Source organism: Oncorhynchus mykiss, chromosome 6 (genome assembly GCF_013265735.2).
Source record: "Oncorhynchus mykiss isolate Arlee chromosome 6, USDA_OmykA_1.1, whole genome shotgun sequence".
Taxonomy (NCBI): Eukaryota; Metazoa; Chordata; class Actinopteri; order Salmoniformes; family Salmonidae; genus Oncorhynchus; species Oncorhynchus mykiss.
This window is the reverse complement of record NC_048570.1, coordinates 82,263,710-82,283,720: the sequence shown is the minus strand read 5'-3', so window position 1 is coordinate 82,283,720 and position 20,011 is coordinate 82,263,710. Positions and strand designations below refer to the sequence as shown.

Below are 20,011 nucleotides of genomic sequence, written 5' to 3'. Positions count from 1 at the left end.
ACTGACATTTTCAACCTCTCTCTGTCCGAGTCTGTAATACCAACATGTTTTAAGCAGACCACCATAGTGCCTGTGCCCAAGAACAATAAGGTAACCTGCCTAAATGACTAGTGACCTGTAGCACTCACGTCTGTAGCCATGAAGTGCTTTGAAAGGGTGTTCATGGCTCACATCAACACCATTATCCCAGACACTTCGACCCACTCCGATTTGCATCCCAACAGATCCACAGATGATGCAATCTCTATTGCACTCCACACTGCCCTTTCCCACCTGGACAAAAGGAACACCTATGTGAGAATGCTATTCATTCACTAGGTTCAACACCATAGTGTCCTCAAAGCTCATCAATAAGCTAAGGACCCTGAGACTAAACACCTCCCTTTGCAACTGGATTCTGGACTTCCTGATGGTCCGCCCCCAGGTGGTAAGGGTAGGTAACAACAAATCTGCAACGCTGCGCCTCAATACTGGGGCCCCTCAGGGGTGCGTGCTCAGTCCTCTCCTGTAGTTCCTGTTCACTCATAACTGTACTGCCAGGCATGACTCCAACACCATCATTAATTTTGCCGGTGGCACAACAGCGGTAGGCCTGATCACAGACAGCGACGAGACAGCCTATAGGGAGGAGGTCAGAGACCTGGCCATGTGGTGCCAGGACAACAACGTCTCCCTCAAAGTGATGAAGACAAAGGAGATGATTGTGTGGACTACAGGAAAAAGAGGACCGAGCACTCCCCCATTCCCATCGACGGGGCTGCGGTGGAGCAGGTTGAGATTTTCAAGTACCTTGATGTCCACATTACCAACAAACTAACATGGTCCAAGCACTCCAAGACAGTCGTGAAGAGGGCACGACAAAACCTATTCCCCCTCAGGAGACTGAAAAGATTTGACATGGGTCTTCAGATCCTCAAAAGGTTCCATAGCTGCTCAATCGAGAGCATCGTGACTGGTTGCATCACTGCCTGGTATGGCAACTGCTCGGCCTCCGATCGCAAAATAATGAAGAAAAAATATAGATAAAACGTATCGGTGCTCATCAGCCATTGGACATAAACATTACACAACAAGTTGGAAATTCAAATTCAACAATGAGTTGTTTGGAAGGAATCCGTGACAGTGGATAACCGCAAGCATTGCAACTGGGAAGTCCGACTGGGAACATACGTTTTGAACGGTCATCCAACTGGGGAGTCCGACTGGGAAAATACGTTTTGAACGGTCATCCAACTGGGAAGTCCGACTGGGAACATACGTTTTGAACGGTCATCCAACTGGGAAGTCAGACTGGGAACAGACGTTTTGAACGGTCATCCAACTGGGAAGTCAGACTGGGAAAATACGTTTTGAACGGTCATCCAACTGGGAAGTCCGACTGGGAACATACGTTTTGAACGGTCATCCAACTGGGAAGTCCGACTGGGAACATACGTTTTGAACGGTCATCCAACTGGGAAGTCAGACTGGGAACATACGTTTTGAACGGTCATCCAACTGGGAAGTCAGACTGGGAACATACGTTTTGAACGGTCATCCAACTGGGAAGTCCGACTGGGAAAATACGTTTTGAACGGTCATCCAACTGGGAAGTCAGACTGGGAAAATACGTTTTGAACGGTCATCCAACTGGGAAGTCCGACTGGGAAAATACGTTTTGAACGGTCATCCAACTGGGAAGTCCGACTGGGAACATACGTTTTGAACGGTCATCCAACTGGGAAGTCCGACTGGGAACATACGTTTTGAACGGTCATCCAACTGGGAAGTCAGACTGGGAACATACGTTTTGAACGGTCATCCAACTGGGAAGTCAGACTGGGAACATACGTTTTGAACGGTCATCCAACTGGGAAGTCCGACTGGGAAAATACGTTTTGAACGGTCATCCAACTGGGAAGTCAGACTGGGAACATACGTTTTGAACGGTCATCCAACTGGGAAGTCAGACTGGGAACATACGTTTTGAACGGTCATCCAACTGGGAAGTCAGACTGGGAACATACGTTTTGAACGGTCATCCAACTGGGAAGTCAGACTGGGAACATACGTTTTGAACGGTCATCCAACTGGGAAGTCAGACTGGGAACATACGTTTTGAACGGTCATCCAACTGGGAAGTCAGACTGGGAACATACGTTTTGAACGGTCATCCAACTGGGAAGTCCGACTGGGAACATACGTTTTGAACGGTCATCCAACTGGGAGGTCAGACTGGGAACATACGTTTTGAACGGTCATCCAACTGGGAAGTCAGACTGGGAACATACGTTTTGAACGGTCATCCAACTGGGAAGTCAGACTGGGAATATACGTTTTGAACGGTCATCCAACTGGGAAGTCAGACTGGGAAAATACGTTTTGAACGGTCATCCAACTGGGAAGTCAGACTGGGAACATACGTTTTGAACGGTCATCCAACTGGGAAGTCAGACTGGGAACATACGTTTTGAACGGTCATCCAACTGGGAAGTCAGACTGGGAACATACGTTTTGAACGGTCATCCAACTGGGAAGTCAGACTGGGAAAATACGTTTTGAACGGTCATCCAACTGGGAAGTCCGACTGGGAAAATAAGTTTTGAACGGTCATCCAACTGGGAAGTCAGACTGGGAACATACGTTTTGAACGGTCATCCAACTGGGAATTGTAAATCTTTTTCTTTGATGACAAAATTTGCCAAAGAAGGACCGCCGCGCACAACAAGGTGAGTCCAAAAATGTATTTTATGCTGCTGCATAAATTATGTAATATGCCAGGGAGATATGGTCAGCCATATCAGGTATGTTTTTAAAAAGGCAGTAAATGAGGCTGAATGAATTGTTTTGCTGCCAGACAAGGCTCCGCTGATAGCCAAGTGTAGCGGTGGTAAGGATTCACTCCATTGTGCTGACTTCCCAGTTGCAATGCTTGCAGTTAGCCACTGTCACCGATTCCTTCCAAACAACTCATTGTTGATTTTGCGATTTCCAGCTTGTGTAATGTTTATGTCCAATGGCCGATGAGCACTGATAAGTTTTATCTATATTTTCTCTTCATTATATCTCTTCCTATGACAAGGACTAAAAATGATTTTCCAGTAGACTTGATTCATGAAGTAAGATGTTGATATGATCAGTCCAATCAAAGCTGCTGTACATATAACATGATTTGACGTCATTTCTGTGGCCAATGACTCTGCTGTTGGGACAGCTTTATGTAGGCTCTGAATGTTTTTGGGCACCTCTTGTCGCCGTTATAGTGCAATTAATGTATTGTTTAGTGTTGTGGCTTTGCTGGCATGCATCAAACATCTTTTTTTTTTGCGGTTGCCCCACCAAGATTTATATGCTAAAATCGACACTGTTTATAGTGCAAACTAATGTGGAGAACTTTCAATCTTGTGTCTCTGCACAGCCTGGCATTTCTTCTGCACAACAGTCCTGGAAGAGATATGCATCTGCGCCCCTGTGGAGGGAACATTGTCCACCACCCAAAGGACATCCAGCCAACTTGACACAACTGTGGTAAGTATTGGAGCCAACATGGGCCAGCATCCATGTGGAACGCTTTTGACACCTTGTAGAGTCCATGCCCTGACAAATTGAGGCTGTTCTGAGGGCAAAAAGACCCCTACTAAAGTCGTTTTTGGGGCATCTGTACTTTACAATTTATATTTTTGACTACTTTTACTTTACTAGATTCCTTAAGGAAGTAATATACGTTTTACTCCATACATTTCCCCATACACATACAACGTTTTAAGAACATGAACAACTGTGCCATCTGGTTTGCTTAATATAAGGAATTTGAAATTATTTATACTTTTGATACTGAAGTACATTTTTGCAATTGCATTTACTTTTGATACTTAAGTATATTTAAAACCAAATACTTTTAGACTTTTTCTCAAGTATTATTTTACTGGGTGACTAATGGGTCATTTTCTATTATGGTATCTTTACATTTACTCAAGCATGACAATTGGGTACTTTTTCCACGACTGCTATTCCCTGGATAGGGGCACAGTAAAAGCATTGATATTTGTGCCAGAGTCTGCTCATGTGGTAGTGCTGCCGATGTCGGACCACACATTGCCCAACTTGGCGGGGTTTCAAAACTCACCCTGCACCTTTAAACTTTCATTCCTCTCTATATCAGTACATCCAATAAAGAAAAATATGCCAAGAATCACAGACACAGATGTTAACACTTCATTACAAAAAAAAATTGATATATGAGTATTCTAGGTTAGAAATTAGTTCAATTCAATTGGAATCATCAGAATGATGTAAAATATTGTTGTATATGTTAATGTCCTATCAATTCAACAGTGGTCTAATAATATCATCACAGGTTCACTACTAATTGTAAAAGATGTTCAGTTATTGTCAGTTCTATGTTTCCTTCAGGTGGATTTTGGATGACATCTTTTTGTAACCATAAACCGTGTAAATATGTAGTAACTATTTTAATTATTTCAGGCATATCGTATTTCATGGCACATGACAGGTTATCAGCGAGAATGTGTGCTCTCTCAACGAAATGTTCTGCCATTTATTTCCTTGACATATCTGTTGCTACTGTGCCAGAAAGTATTCATACCCCTTGACTTATTCCACATTTTGTTGTGCTACAGCCTGAACTCAAAAGGGATTCAATAGTTTGTCTCACCCATCTACACATAATACCCTATAATGACAAATTATATTATTATTATTTTTTAAATGTTTCACGCTCTGGTTGTTGGTCATTACTATACACCAATTTTCATGTATTATGTGATGTATTTTGTCCAACGTTGTGATTCACAGTAGGGAGCTGGTAAAGCCCAACGATGCCTTCAGAAAGTATTCATCCCCCTAGACTTGTTCCACATTTTCACGTATTACAGCCTAAATTCCAAATGTTTTAAATCATTTTTTTCCTCACCCATCTACACACAATACCCCATAATGACAAAGTGAAATTATGTTTTTAGAATACATTTTTTTAAATGTATTAAAAATGAAATACAGAAATATCTAATTTACATGAGTCAGTACATGTCAGAATCCCCTTTGGAAGCGATTACAGTTGTGAGTCTTTCTGGGTAAATCTCTAAGAGCTTTCCACACCTGGATTGTGCAACATTTTCCCATTATTCTTTTAAAAATTCTTTAAGCTCTTTCAAATTGGTTGTTGATCATTGCTAGACAAACATTTTCAGGACTTGCCGTAGATTTTCAAGTAGATTTAAGTAAAAACTGTAGATCGGCCACTCAGGAATATTCACTGTCTTCTTGGTAAGCAACTCCAGTGTAGATTTGGCCTTGTGTTTTAGGTTATTGTCCTGTTGAAAGGTCAATTCATCTCCCAGTGTCTGATGGAAAGCAGACTGTACCAGGTTTTCCTCTAGAATTTTGCCTGTGGTTAGCTGCATTCTGTTTATTTATTTTTTATCCTGGAGAAACTCCCCAGTCCTTAACAATTACAAGCATTCCCATAACATGTTGGGACCTTACAGATAATTGTATGTGTGAGGTACAGAGTTGAGATAGTCAAAAACCATGTTAAACACTATTATTGTACACATAGTGAGTCCATGCAACTTATTATGTTACTTGTTAAGCACAGAAGGCCAGCATCCCGGAGTCGCCTCTTCGCTGTTGATGTTGAGACTGGTGTTTTGAGGGTACTATTTAATAAAGCTGCCAGTTGAGGACTTGTGAGGCGTCTGTTTCTCAAACTAGACACTCTAATGTACTTTTCCTCTTGCTCAGTTGTGCACCGGCCCCCCCCCCCACTCTTCTTTCTATTCTGGTTAGAGCCAGTTTTCGCTGTTCTGTGAAGGGAGTAGTAAACAGCGTTGAATGAGATCTTCAGTTTCTTGGCAATTTCTCGCATGGAATAGCCTTAATTTCTCAGAACAAGAATCGACTGACGAGTTTCAGAAGAAAGGTCTTTGTTTCTGGCCATTTTGAGCCTGTAATCGAACCCACAAATGCTGATGCTCCAGATACTCAACTAGTCTAAAGAAGGCCAGTTTTATTGCTCCTTTAATCAGAACAACAGTTTTCAGCTGTGCTAAAATAATCGCAAAAAGGTTTTCTAATGATCAATTAGCCTTTTTAAATGATAAACTTGGATTAGCTAACACAACGTGCCATTGGAACACAGGAGTGATGGTTGCTGATAATGGGCCTCTGTACACCTATGTAGATATTCCATTAAAAATCAGCCGTTTCCAGCTACAGTAGTCATTTACAACATTAACAATGTCTACACTGTATTTCTGATCAATTTGATGTTATTTTAATGGACAACAAAATGTGCATTTCTTTCAAAAACAAGGACATTTCTAAGTAATCCTAAACTTTTGAACGGTAGTGTACATACTCCTGAACTTATTTAGGCTTGCCATAACAAGGGGTTGAATACTTATTGACTCAAGACATTTCAGCTTTTAGTTTTTATGAATTAGTAAAAATGTAAAAAACATCATTCCACTTTGACATTATCGGGTATTGTATTGTGTGTAGGCCGGTGACAAAAAATCTTATCTTCATCCATTTTAATTTCAGGCTGCAACACAACAACATTTGGAAAAAGTCAAGGGGTATGAATACTTCCAGAAGGCACTGTAGGTGCACCAATACAAATGAGAAGGAATATTGTCTATGTCAATTGTTTATTTCATACAAACAGTCAGTTTCATGACATGATATACAATACATGATATGTACGTTCAGATCTACTATTACTGTCTGAGCTAATAGTAATGATACACAGACTTAGGCCTACAGGCTGAAGAAGGCTTTAACGTGGAGTTTACATGTACCAACAAGATGCTAGTAACTAGCATACAGCAGCATCTTAGCATTCTTACTCTTTTATCATGTTATATAATTATGAAACATCATGTGAGCTAGGTGACTTCCCACTGTACACAAACTGGTTGATTCAATTTTGTTTCCATGTAATAAAAAAATAAAAAAATAATAATAATCTATGTTTTTCATTCAGAACATGATTAAGTGGAAAACTGATTGGATTTGCAAAAAGTCATCAACCTGAAGGAATTTTGTGATTTCTTGTTTATTTTGTTACTCCACCTAAATCGAATGACATGTTTAAAAAAACTATTTTAATTCCCAACTCAATTAAATGTAAATCAAAACTCACAAGTCACACACTATTATAACCACAGCATCTATAGATACAGTAATAATAGACTATTGTAGAAAACACACACCCAATAGGTTAATATTCTCCAACAAGTAAATAGAGTGAATAATCAATCACAGTGTTAACTAGTAATAAGTAGAGAACATCCATAGATAATCATATCTACTACAGTAATATCTCTCTCCTCTGGGGCTCACGCTCTGTAGCAGAGGAAGTTCCTTCTCTCCTCACAGTTCCTGGTTCCCCAGTGCTCTCCATCTCTGGTCAGGGTCCCACAGTGGAGGTATTGAGCGGGGCAGTGGGGCAGCTTCCCGCCAGACCAGGCCTGGTACTCCAGGTGGTCCCCGTTCACCCAGAGCCATTCTCTGGCCAGGAAGATCAGACCCGTCCACACATGGTCGGTCTGGGCACCCTCTATCTTGCTCTGGGCCTGGAGATGTTCAGTCTTAGAGAGTAGGCTGGGGAGGTCGGTGTAGTGACCCCTGCAGTACTCCAGAGCCTCCTCCCACGTCTTCATCTCCTGAACCAGGATCAGCTTCTCCTTGTAGCAGAATATATGTTTTTATCACTCCACGCCTTATCATACCATTTGCCTTGCCATACAATGACACTGTTCTCAGCAGGCTGATCTGCTGCACAAATCCTAAATGCTGAGTTCTCCTTTCCTGACCAATTCTGAGCATTTTAATAGTGTAAAAATATTATGGGTGATGTTTTGGTCATTCAAAGGGTATTTTTACTTGGGAAATAGGATGGCTGCGGCCAAAAGGTGGGCCATTGGCCACGTGGGGGGACACCCTGATTGTTTCTCTCTTTCTCTCTCTCTCTCTTGTTTCTCTCCCTCTCCCTCGCGTGCTCTTCATCTGTTTGTCTATCTTTATGTGTCTGTCTCTGTCTTTATTCAGCCATCTTGATCCAACCAACTGAACTGCAGTCAAATGGCATAGAATGTCATACTACACAATAAACTGACATCATCTTACTTTATCTCTCTCTCTATCTGGCTCTTTGCTTCTCTTCACTTGCTTGCTTCCCTCTCTGGTTGTCTGACTGTCCATATCTTTATCTACCCCCCCATATCTTATATTTATTCTGTATTGTGGTTGCCAGGTTGGATGGCATAGCATGTTCAGGAATACTTTGTGTGGGCAGTGCAGGTGATGAGAGGACCAAGGGGGACCAACCCAGCACTTGAGGGAGACCTAGATGAGCTCTTCCATCAGAGGTTTGATACTTCTCTTCTTTTAACACAGGGTGACACAACAGAGCAACTGTTGACGCACACTTTTGTAAAGAGTTTATTTGAAGATTTAGATGTATTGATGTTAGATGGCTTCTCTGTGGAATATACTTTCTATACTCTTAACTCTCACAAGGAAAAGGCCCACTTAATAAGATTTATTTTAATAGGTGATTCGCTTATTACTTTATTCTACAGTACTTTGTATACATTTTGTTTGTAGAACTGGCAAACCATGAATATGTCACATTGAGTTATCTCACTGTATTGAATAAAGCAATGCCATGCATTTGTAAAGATGAAAATGGTTACTTGTTAAAAAATAAATATGCATTTAATGGTGATGCGGAACCGGTAACTACTCCATAATGACACACTGAGTGAAAAATACATTTGATTTATTGTGTGTATGTGTCATCTATTTTTTTGTATACGAATGTAGGGGTTTAGGGTTACAATCAGCATTACAGGGTCTCTGGGACTGGTAGGCCTATTCTTGCCTGGCTACACTCTAAAAATGCTGGGTTAAACAATCCAACTTGGATAAGTATTGGACAGAATACAAGTTCAGTTATTCTGACCCAGCCATTTGGGTCACTTAGTTGGGTTGTTGGGTTATTGATGCTGAGTTATTGAGCTTAGGTCATTGCAGGTCTGTGGAGATCGCTGCAATAATCTGTGCAGAATCTCGAACGGCATTGATCACTTGCACCATGTACTTTTAATATAATCTCAACTGCAATCCAGGTGGCGCAGCCGTCTAAGGCACTGCATCTCAGTGCTAAAGGCGTCACTACAGACCTTGGTTTAATTCCAGGCTGTATCACAACCGGCCGTGATTGGGAGTCCCATAGGGCGGCGCACAATTGGCCTAGCATCGTCCGGGTTAGGGTTTGTCCGGGGTAGGTCGTCATTGTAAATAAGAACTTTTTCTAAACTGACTTGCCTGGTTAAATAACTCAAATAAATGAGTTTCTGCTATTAGATAAGTCACAGTGATAACACATTCATCTGTTGTATAAATAAACAAAATACCTGGCATTGTATTCCCCATTTGAACGTCGCTGTGCTTTTGAATGGTTGAAAGTGCAGTGATAGACAATTCGGGTGAAAACTAAACCCCCCAAATAAATTCTAGTGGAATTTGGTTGTGTTTGAACGTATAGTGATAAAACATTGAATATTAAACTAACTTTTGTCTGTATTTTTGACTGGGTGAATATAGTTTGTAATCTCATTGATCAATGTCTCAAACAAATATTACCCAATTGTCCACGTTGAAATTGCCTGGTGTGCCCAGTGGGTGGGGAGTTTGGCAAATGACACAACTTGCTCTATAAATACTTGGAATAAATGCTTTAAAATGAATGTCTCTCTAGTGAAGGCCACTCCTTCACAACCCCTTTACCGAAACTTGAGAGCAAATATTTATAGGCTGATTTGTTTCAACTACCAAGAATGCAGTCTTTCAGGTCATGGGTGTATACTTTATGTCTTCTGTGCTGGCAGCCTACTCCTGATACAAATCATAGTGTAGTATATCCTGCCATTATCATCACTTTACCATGCATTATCATGTGAATTCTAATGACTCCTCCATCATCGTGACAATGCATTTCAGACACGGTATGTGTTTTTTCTGCAATGTCACTACACGTGTCTTTGAAATTCACTTTGTTAGGCCTAGGGTTTTTCCAAAGCAGCACTGCACTTCAGTTTTTCTTTTAAGCACTAGTTATATTTTTGGTAATTGTGTTTGCATCACCCAGGGTGATTCTTAGGACTTAGAAAGAGAAGTGTCAACAACCTCTACATGATCAGAACAGTTGCTTTGTGAAGTGTTAAGTGGAAGGTGCCATGTAAGCCATTGAAGCCTGAAGAGTCCCACTTCCCCTCAGCCTGGCAACAGGTGAAGGGGAAACCTATATTGGAGAAAAACCTGAGAAGTCCATTAAGGGCTTCTATTCTACCAAATGTGATGATGAGAGGAAGTGCAGTGGCAAGGCAGAGGGAGAAGATGGAGCAAGATTAAATTTTGCCGACATTCTGCTAAATTTCTCTGAAATGAATCATCTGATCTCAATACAAACAGAGCGCATTACTTTTTCTAGACTTGACCCTTTTCTAAAGTTAACCTTGAATTGTCCCAGAAATGATCTGTTTAGCAGATGGGACATTAGGAGGGAGCAGCTTCAGGGTTAAATACCAGAACAAACATAAGGAAATGTGATTCAGGTAAACAGTTCCCAGCTATCACCTGTGCTTTCCTGAACCAGTACCTGTTCTGGTATTTAACCCTGACACTGCTCAGTTCTTATGCCCCAACTACCACACAAATGGGCTAACAAAAGTGATTAAGTATTGCAAAGTTGTGTTTAGGGGCTCATATTGGCACATTTCCATTGTCACATTTGACTCCAGTGTTTAGCCGACCAATGCTACCTTTCGTGTTTCCATCTCCAAGACCTGGCCCAAAAGACTAACTGGGCCATGGCCTTGGCGGACCTACCCTGATTTGGGTCCAGACCAATGTCGAATTTCCATTTGGGATTTTTCCCAGTATTTACCTGGTGTGGTAAAATAGTTTTGCGCTTCCAACTCCACGGCCCGGGCCAGTGAGTTACTGGGCCATGTTGGGCCCTATAAAATCTGTTTCCATTTTTAGCCAGATTCCGTTGAGTAATTTTCCAAAATGATGTTTTCTTTGTTTTGTTTTTCCAGGTTTCCGTGTTCCCTGTTTTTTTTCTGATTTTCACTCTACAAATCACACATTTTAAAAATAGAAAACAACTAAGTTTGATGTTAAGTCCACAACAATGCCTAAACCACATCAAGAGATGTGAACTGAATCTATTCTACCACGCCCAGAAATCTGCTCCTTTTATTCTCTGTCCCCAACGCACTAGACAACCAGTTTTGATAGCCTTTAGCCGTACCCTCATCCTACTCCTCCTCTGTTCCTCGGGTGATGTGGAGGTTAACCCAGGCCCTGCGTGTCCCCAGGCACTCTCATTTGTTGACTTCTGTAACCGAAAAAGCCTTGGTTTCACGCGTGTTTACATCAGAAGTCTCCTCCCTAAGTTTGTTTTACTTACTGCTTTAGCACACTCCGCCAACTCTGATGTGCTTGCCGTGTCTGAATCCTGATGAAGCCGTCTTCATCAACCTGGCCTAGGCTTTCAACTCTGTCAATCACCGTATTCTTATCGGCAGACTCAACAGCCTTGGTTTCTCAAATGACTGCCTCCCCTGGTTCACCAACTACTTCTCAGACAGAGTTCAGTGTGTCAAATCGGAGGGCCTGTTGTCCGGACCTCTGGCAGTCTCTATGGGGGTACCACAGGGTTCAAATCTCGGGCTGACTCTTTTCTCTGTATATACAGTGGGGAGAACAAGTATTTGATACACTGCCGATTTTGCAGGTTTGCCTACTTACAAAGCATGTAGAGGTCTGTCATTTTTATCATAGGTCCACTTCAACTGTGAGAAACGGAATCTAAAACAAAAATCCAGAAAATCACATTGTATGATTTTTAAGTAATTCATTTGCATTTTATTGCATGACATAAGTATTTGATACATCAGAAAAGCAGAACTTAATATTTGGTACAGAAACCTTTGTTTGGAATTACAGAGATCATACGTTTCCTGTAGTTCTTGACCAAGTTTGCACACACTGCAGCAGGGATTTTGGGGGCTGTCGCTGGGCAATACGGACTTTCAGCTCCCTCCAAAGATTTTCTATTGGGTTCAGGTCTGGAGACTGGCAAGGCCACTCCAGGACCTTGAGATGCTTCTTACGGGGCCACTCCTTAGTTGCCCTGGCTGTGTGTTTCGGGTCTTTGTCATGCTGGAAGACCCAGCACGACCCATCTTCAATGCTCTTACTGAGGGAAGGAGGTTGTTGGCCAAGATCTCGCGATACATGGCCCCATCCATCCTCCCCTCAATACGGTGCAATCATCCTGTCCCCATTTGCAGAAAAGCATCCCCAAATAATGATGTTTCCACCCATGCTTCACGGTTGGGATGGTGTTCTTGGGGTTGTACTCATCCTTCTTCTTCCTCCAAACACGGCGAGTGGAGTTCAGACCATAAAGCTCTATTTTTGTCTCATCAGACCACATGACCTTCTCCCATTCCTCCTCTGGATCATCCAGATGGTCATTGGCAAACTTCAGACGGGCCTGGACATGCGCTGGCTTGAGTGCGCTGCAGGATTTTAATCCATGACGGCGTAGTGTGTTACTAATGCTTTTCTTTGAGACTGTGGTCCCAGCTCTCTTCAGGTCATTGACCAGGTCCTGCCGTGTTGTTCTGGGCTGATCCCTCACCCTCCTCATGATCATTGATGCCCCACGAGGTGAGATCTTGCATGGAGCCCCGGCCCGAGGTTGATTGACCGTCCTCTTGAACTTCTTCCATTTTCTAATAATTGCGCCAAAAGTTGTTGCCTTCTCACCAAGCTGCTTTCCTATTGTCCTGTAGCCCATCCCAGCCTTGTGCAGCTCTACAATTTTTTTCCCTGATGTCCTTACACAGCTCTCTGGTCTTGGCCATTGTGCAGAGGTTGGAGTCTGTTTGATTGAGTGTGTGGACAGGTGTCTTTATACAGGTAACGAGTTCAAACAGGTGCAGTTAATACAGGTAATGAGTGGAGAACAGGAGGGCTTCTTAAAGAAAAACTAACAGGTCTGTGAGAGCTGGAATTCTTACTGGTTGGTAGGTGATCAAATACTCATGTCATGCAATAAAATGCAAATTAATTACTTATAAATCATACAATGTGACTTTCTGGATTTTTTTAGATTCTGTCTCTCACAGTTGAAGTGTACCTATGATAAAAATTACAGACCTCTACATGCTTTATAAGTAGGAAAACCTGCAAGATCGGCAGTGTATCAAATACTTGTTCTCCCCACTGTATCAACGATGTTGCTTTGCTGCGGGTGATTCCCTGATCCACCTCTACGCAGACGACACCATTCTGTATACATCTGGCCCTTCTTTGGACACTGTGTTAACTAACCTCCAAACGAGCTTCAATGCCATACAACACTCATTCCGTGGCAACCAACTGCTCTTAAATGCTAGGAAAACCAAATGCTTTCAAACGTTCGCAGCCTGCACCCGCCCGACCGACTAGCATCACCACTCTGACTTAGATTATGTGGACAACTACAAATACCTAGGTGTCTGGCTAGACTGTAAACTCTCCTTTCAGACTCATATTAAACATCTCCAATCCAAAATGAAATCTAGAATCGGCTTCCTATTTCGCAACAAAGCCTCCTTCACTCACGCTGCCAAACATACCCTCGTAAAACTGACTATCCTACCGATCCTCGACTTCGGCGATGTCATTTACAAAACAGCTTCCAATACTCTACTCTGCAAACTGGATGCAGTCTATCACAGTGCCATCCGTTTTGTCACCAAAGCCCCTTATACCACCCACCACTGCGACCTGTATACTCTAGTCAGCTGGCCCTCCCTACATATTCGTCGCCAGACCCACTGGCTCCAGGTTATCTATAAGTCTATGCTAGGTAAAGCTCCGTCAAATTTGAAAATTTGATTTGATATCTCAGCTCACTGGTCACGATAACAGCGCCCACCCGTAGCACGCGCTCCAGCAGGTATATTTCACTGGTCATCCCCAAAGCCAACACCTCATTTGGCCGCCTTTCCTTCCAGTTCTCTGCTGCCAATGACTGGAACGAATTGCAAAAATCGCTGAAGCTGGAGACTTATATTTCCCTCACTAACTTTAAACATTAGCTATCTGAGCAGCTAACCCATCGCTGCAGCTGTACATAGCCCATCTGTAAATAGCCCACCCAACTACCTACCTCATCCCCATATTGTTTTTATTTACTTTTCTGCTCTTTTGCACACCAGTATTTCTTTCTACTTGCACATCATCATCTGCTCATCTATCACTCCAGTGTTAATTTGCTAAAATGTAAATACTTTCCTACTATGGCCTATTTATTGCCTTACCTTCTCACACCATTTGCACACACTGTATATAGACTTTCTTTTTTTCTATTGTGTTATTGAATGTACGCTTGTTTATTCCATGTGTAACTCTGTGTTGTTGTTTGTGTCGCACTGCTTTGCTTTATCGCTGTTGTAAATGAGAACTTTTTCTCAACTGGCCTACCTGGTTAAATAAAGGTGAAATAAAAAAATAATAATAATGTTAAAAAAAATTAAAGTAGGGGAAATGTTTGAGAATCTTTTGGGGGGTGTAGTTACCTTTTATTTTTCTAGTGTGCAGCTATCAAGAGGCTGTTGTTTAGCAGTATTTTCTGTAGGGCACATGTGATCAGTGATGTAAATTACTTGAGTAAAAATACTTTGGAGTACTACTTAAGTAGTTTTTGGGGTTATTTGTACTTTACTATTTATATTTTTGACAACTTTTACTTTTACTCCATTACATAGAAAGTACTTTTTACTCCCTAAAGTTTCCCTGACACCCAAAAGGTCTAAATATCAAATGCTTAGCAGGATATTGTCCAATTCATGCACTTATCAAGAGAACATCCTTGGTCATCCCTACTGCTTCTGATCTGGCGGACTCACTAAAGCAAATGCTTCGTTTGTAAATGATGAGTCTTGGAGAGTGCCCCTAGCTTTCTATAAATAAAAAAAACACGAAAATTGTGCCTTCTGGTTTGCTTAATATAAGGAATATGAAATTATTTATACTTTTACTTTTGATACTTAAAGATGCACTATGCAGAAATGCTCCTCCATTTCATGGTTGCTAACATTCTAATAGTTCACCTAATTTCAGTTTACAAAACAAGCAAGTAGATTGTAGATAGTCATTGTGCCATCTAAACCGCTATATTTTCCATAACCACAAATGTTGTATTTTCAGCTGTTTGAAGCTGGTGTACAAAACTGAAAGTAAAATATTAAATTCTCCATATTGCAGATTTAGTAGGGCCCTAGCCTTGGCCTCTGTTGACCTGCTAGCTAACATTAACCGTCTATCTTATGTAGTCATACAAATCATAACATATCATACTAGTATGGCGTACCAGATTTACTATTACTATGTTACGTCTAGTGTATGAGACCAGGCTGGCGATATACGTCATCATTTTGGGCAACAGGCGTGTCCGTATAGCCTCTCCCTGGAGGAACGCGCCCTTAAAGAGAAGGCAGAGACGCTGACATCACTGAGATGTGCCAATTTGATAAATGGTGATCAAACGTTAATATACTGTCTGTATTGTGTGTCAATAACTACTTTTACAGCATGAGTTCAGATTCTGTCATTTTGTTGGAGACGGTTAACTTCGCTGCTGAAAAGCACCGCAATCAACGACGTAAAGATGCTGAACAAACACCATATATCACCCACCCAATAGGTACAGTTATGACAACAATCTAACGGCTATCAAGCTAGATAGTTATTGCTAAGGACCTATCTCTCTACTCGGACTTCATTGTGTGAATATCTGCATTTACATTTGCTGTGTTTATCATTTTGCAGGAGTGGCAAGGATCCTAAGCCATGAAGGTGGGATCACAGACATTGAAGTTTTGCAAGTAAGTGTTTTGTGTTTCAGACAGACTTAAAATGCTGCTTTCCACAAAATCGCACATCCACGAAGTCAAAATTGTCCATATTGTAACGACCCTTGGTTTATAAGCGCGGAAATCGACCCTGCCGCACGAGCATGCTTTTGCCGCACAGTCAATAGCGCCGCCGGACCTCGGGCTCGAAGGTCGAGGGTTCGAGACCTGCCCCCTGCTGTTTCATTACAATATATAAAAATGAAAAATAAATGTTTCAGGTAAGTGTTAGCTGTTTGGTTAAGGTTTGAAGATACATTTTATATTCAGGTGGGGTTTATTACTTTGTAATGATACATCAGTCAATGGGCAATGTTAAGCTCATTAAAACGTTCAACATTTATTGAGTTTGTGTTAGCCAGAGTTTGTTAACAGGAATGACTGGTATTTCACTGATATTTTTGTCTTTTCCAACTGTCCTAAGGCAGCTTTGCTCCATGACACAGTGGAGGACACTGACACCAGCATAGGAGAGCTACAGATCGTCTTTGGGCAAACGGTGGCGCGGCTGGTCCAGGAAGTGACAGACGACAAAGCACTGTCCAAGGAGGAGACAAAGCGTAAGCAGGTGGAGTATGCACCTCATGCCAGCCACCAGGCCAAACTGGTCAAACTGGCTGACAAACTATACAACCTGAGGGACATCAACCGCAGCACGCCAACAGGTGATTGTGCGCTCTGTCTGTCTGTCTGTTTTCAGCCTCTTGATGCAACCAACTGACTAGGCAAATGTCGTAGGCTAGACACAATAAACTGATACCCTATCAGGATACTTCTCGTTCTCGTTCTCTCTCTCTCTCTCTCTCTCTGTTTCGTTGCTTGTCTTCACTTGCTTCCCTCTGGTTGTCTGACTGTCCCTCTCTTTACCCATATCTTATATTTATTCTGTATTGTGGTTGCCAGGTTGGTCGACAGAGCGTGTTCAGGAGTACTTTGTGTGGGCAGCCCAGGTAGTGAGAGGACTGAGGGGGACCAACCCAGCACTGGAGAGACAACTAGAGGAGCTCTTCAAGCAGAGGGGGGTTGAGCTTTGACACCTCTCTACTTCTGATACAGGGTGGCACAACAGAGCAACTCTTGATGCACACTTTTTGTAAAGAGTAAGACTTTAAGCGAATTGTCTTTGTTAGCTTCTCCATGGAATATACTTTTATATAGTCTTAGCTCTCACAAGGAAAAAGCCCACTTACTTTGGATTTATTTTTATGGATGATTTGATTCTTCATTTGAAGTACAGTGATTTGTATACATTGTGTGTTCCTATAGGAAAACCAACAATGTCACCTTGAGTTCTAGCTGTATTGACTAAAGGAATGCTATGCACTCGTAATGGTGAACATTGTTCAATTATATGGTGATGCAGAACCTGTAACTACTCTGTCATGTCACACTGAACTCAAATATATTTTTGTATAGATTTTTTTTTTTTGTGTGTGTGTGATTTATTTTTGTAAGTATATAAATGTAGGGATACAATTAGCTATACATTAAAATGGTGATATGTAAATTATTCCATAGTAGCCATTATACATTTTGCTAGTAGAATGGGTTGGAAGCTATTTTTCCACTAACCTGTTCATGCTTCTACTTTCTTTGTTCTCGATTCGGGAAGACATGTGTATCTTAATGTCTGTGTTCAGTTGCAGGTGCTTCTCCAAAAACCAGAATATACTCAGAAAGAGTAAAATACGCGTTTTGTATCGAGTGAGAAATGCCTCTTGCATGTGAAGGTCTTTTTTTTTTGTCACACTGTGGGATGTGCTGTCATCTACTTATACAGTGGGACAAAAAAGTATTTAGTCAGCCACCAATTGTGCAAGTTCTCCCACTTAAAAAGATGAGAGAGGCCTGTAATTTTCATCATAGGTACATTTCAACTATGACAGACAAAATGCAAAAAAATCCAGAAAATCACATTGTAGGATTTTTAATGAATTTATTTGCAAATTATGGTGGAAAATAAGTATTTGGTCACCTACAAACGAGCAAGATTTCTGGCTCTCACAGACCTGTAACTTCTTCTTTAAGAGGCTCCTCTGTCCTCCACTCGTTACCTGTATTAATGGCACCTGTTTGAACTTGTTATCAGTATAAAAGACACCTGTCCACAACCTCAAACAGTCACACGCCAAACTCCACTATGGCCAAGACCAAAGAGCTGTCAAAGGACACCAGAAACAAAATTGTAGACCTGCACCAGGCTGGGAAGACTGAATCTGCAATAGGTAAGCAGCTTGGTTTGAATAAATCAACTGTGGGAGCAATTATTAGGAAATGGAAGACATACAAGACCACTGATAATGTCACTCGATCTGGGGCTCCATGCAAGATCTCACCCCGTGGGGTCAAAATGATCACAAGAACGGTGAGCAAAAATCCCAGAACCACACGGGGGGACCTAGCGAATGACCTGCAGAGAGCTGGGACCAAAGTAACAAAGCCTACCATCAGTAACACTACGCCGCCAGGGACTCAAATCCTGCAGTGCCAGACGTGTCCCCCTGCTTAAGCCAGTACATGTCCAGGTCCGTCTGAAGTTTGCTAGAGAGCATTTGGGATGATCCAGAAGAAGATTGGGAGAATGTCATATGGTCAGATGAAACCGAAATATAACCTTCTGGTAAAAACTCAACTCGTCGTGTTTGGAGGACAAAGAATGATGAGTTGCATCCAAAGAACACCATACCTACTGTGAAGCATGGGGGTGGAAACATGCTTTGGGGCTGTTTTTCTGCAAAGGGACCAGGACGACTGATCCGTGTAAAGGAAAGAATGAATGGGGCCATGTATTGTGAGATTTTGAGTGAAAACCTCCTTCCATCAGCAAGGGCATTGACGATGAAACGTGGCTGGGTCTTTCAGCATGACAATGATCCCAAACACACCACCCGGGCAACGAAGGAGTGGCTTTGTAAGAAGCATTTCAAGGTCCTGGAGTGGCCTAGCCAGTCTCCAGATCTCAACCCCATAGAAAATCTTTGGAGGGAGTTGAAAGTCCGTGTTGCCCAGCAACAGCCCCAAAACATTAAGAGTAATAATAATTTTAAGAATAAGAATAAGTAAGAATAATAAGTAAGTAAGAATAATTTAGCACGCCCAATCTTTCAGTTTTTGATTTGTTAAAAAAGTTAGAAAAATCCAATAAATGTCGTTCCACTTCATGATTGTGTCCCACTTGTTGTTGATTCTTCACAAAAAAATACAGTTTTATATCTTTATGTTTGAAGCCTGAAATGTGGCAAAAGGTCGCAAAGTTCAAGGGGGCCGAATACTTTCGCAAGGCACTGTAAAATGGCGAGGGAACATTTGATAAGATACACATTTCTTCCGAATTGAGAACAAAGATCATATCTCCAATACCAAGTTAGTTGAAAAGTCGAGGGCAACGTTTTGTATAGGCAAACCTGTAATGCCCAGTAATGGATATCAAAAATCTTTGGTTATATTACATTATCTGGTGTACAATCTGTAGCTAGGTAGGCCTATCCTTCATCTGTATGTTTCAGGCTACTGTATATTACCTTTTCTGTTAGATTCTAATTATCAGAGTAAGAACTCAACGGACACTATAAAAGCATGAACTAAGTTTATTCTTCTCAAAGGATTGAACAGCTGAATCAACAAAGACATGGTTACAATAGTGGTGGTATATGTACCCCACTTTGGGTGGAGTCTCCTCCTCGCTAAACATAGTTTCCTGCCTAGCAATAAATATACAAAGTGATACAGGCAATAAGCTTTTGCTTCTCCCATAGCGTGACCTGACCTGACCTCCACCCCCTTCATCACTAATCCATGACTCTTCCCTTATCAATGCCTGCCACATATGATTGTTTTCCCTACACTCAGTACATTCCAAGCTTAATTGCTACCTTCCTCCTACAGATAACCATTCGCTTCTGGTGTAAACCCTCTAAAACATAGCACTCAATATTTCAATAGGATACCTGATAATTAACCCTGTTTCAAGTTTAGGAGTTAGAACCCAGAATCCATCAGTCCCCCATTTTGAACATGTAACTCCATAC

The 20,011-nt window shown here is 41.6% G+C and overlaps 2 protein-coding genes across 3 annotated transcripts; one reads left to right on the top strand and one right to left on the bottom strand.

Annotated features, from left to right (window-relative positions):
- Positions 1 to 7,340: 7,340 nt before the first annotated feature.
- Positions 7,341 to 7,664, bottom strand: LOC118965047 (lithostathine-1-beta-like). Its single transcript, XM_036981788.1, has one exon. The coding sequence runs from the start codon at positions 7,662 to 7,664 to the stop codon at positions 7,341 to 7,343; it is 324 nt and encodes a 107-aa protein (XP_036837683.1).
- A 7,857-nt stretch (positions 7,665 to 15,521) lies between these two features.
- Positions 15,522 to 17,408, top strand: hddc3 (HD domain containing 3). Of its 2 annotated transcripts, none has more exons than XM_021586720.2 (4): positions 15,522 to 15,775; positions 15,901 to 15,956; positions 16,408 to 16,648; positions 16,887 to 17,408. In XM_021586720.2, exons 1-4 carry the CDS (start codon positions 15,664 to 15,666, stop codon positions 17,015 to 17,017), a joined length of 540 nt encoding a protein of 179 aa, XP_021442395.1. In that variant the 5' UTR covers positions 15,522 to 15,663; the 3' UTR covers positions 17,018 to 17,408. The 2 variants fall into 2 exon arrangements, with proteins under 2 accessions (XP_021442395.1, XP_021442396.1); XM_021586721.2 differs by having other exon boundaries at positions 16,408 to 16,543; positions 16,887 to 17,406.
- The last annotated feature ends 2,603 nt before the right edge of the window (positions 17,409 to 20,011 follow it).

Coding starts and splice junctions, on each gene's coding strand:
- LOC118965047 (XM_036981788.1), bottom strand. CDS start 7,664: ATGAAGACGTGGGAGGAGGCTCTGGAGTACTGCAGGGGTCACTACACC.
- hddc3 (XM_021586720.2), top strand. CDS start 15,664: ATGAGTTCAGATTCTGTCATTTTGTTGGAGACGGTTAACTTCGCTGCT. Junction 15,776..15,900: donor ATATATCACCCACCCAATAG/GTACAGTTATGA, acceptor ATCATTTTGCAG/GAGTGGCAAGGATCCTAAGC. Junction 16,649..16,886: donor CAACCGCAGCACGCCAACAG/GTGATTGTGCGC, acceptor TGTGGTTGCCAG/GTTGGTCGACAGAGCGTGTT.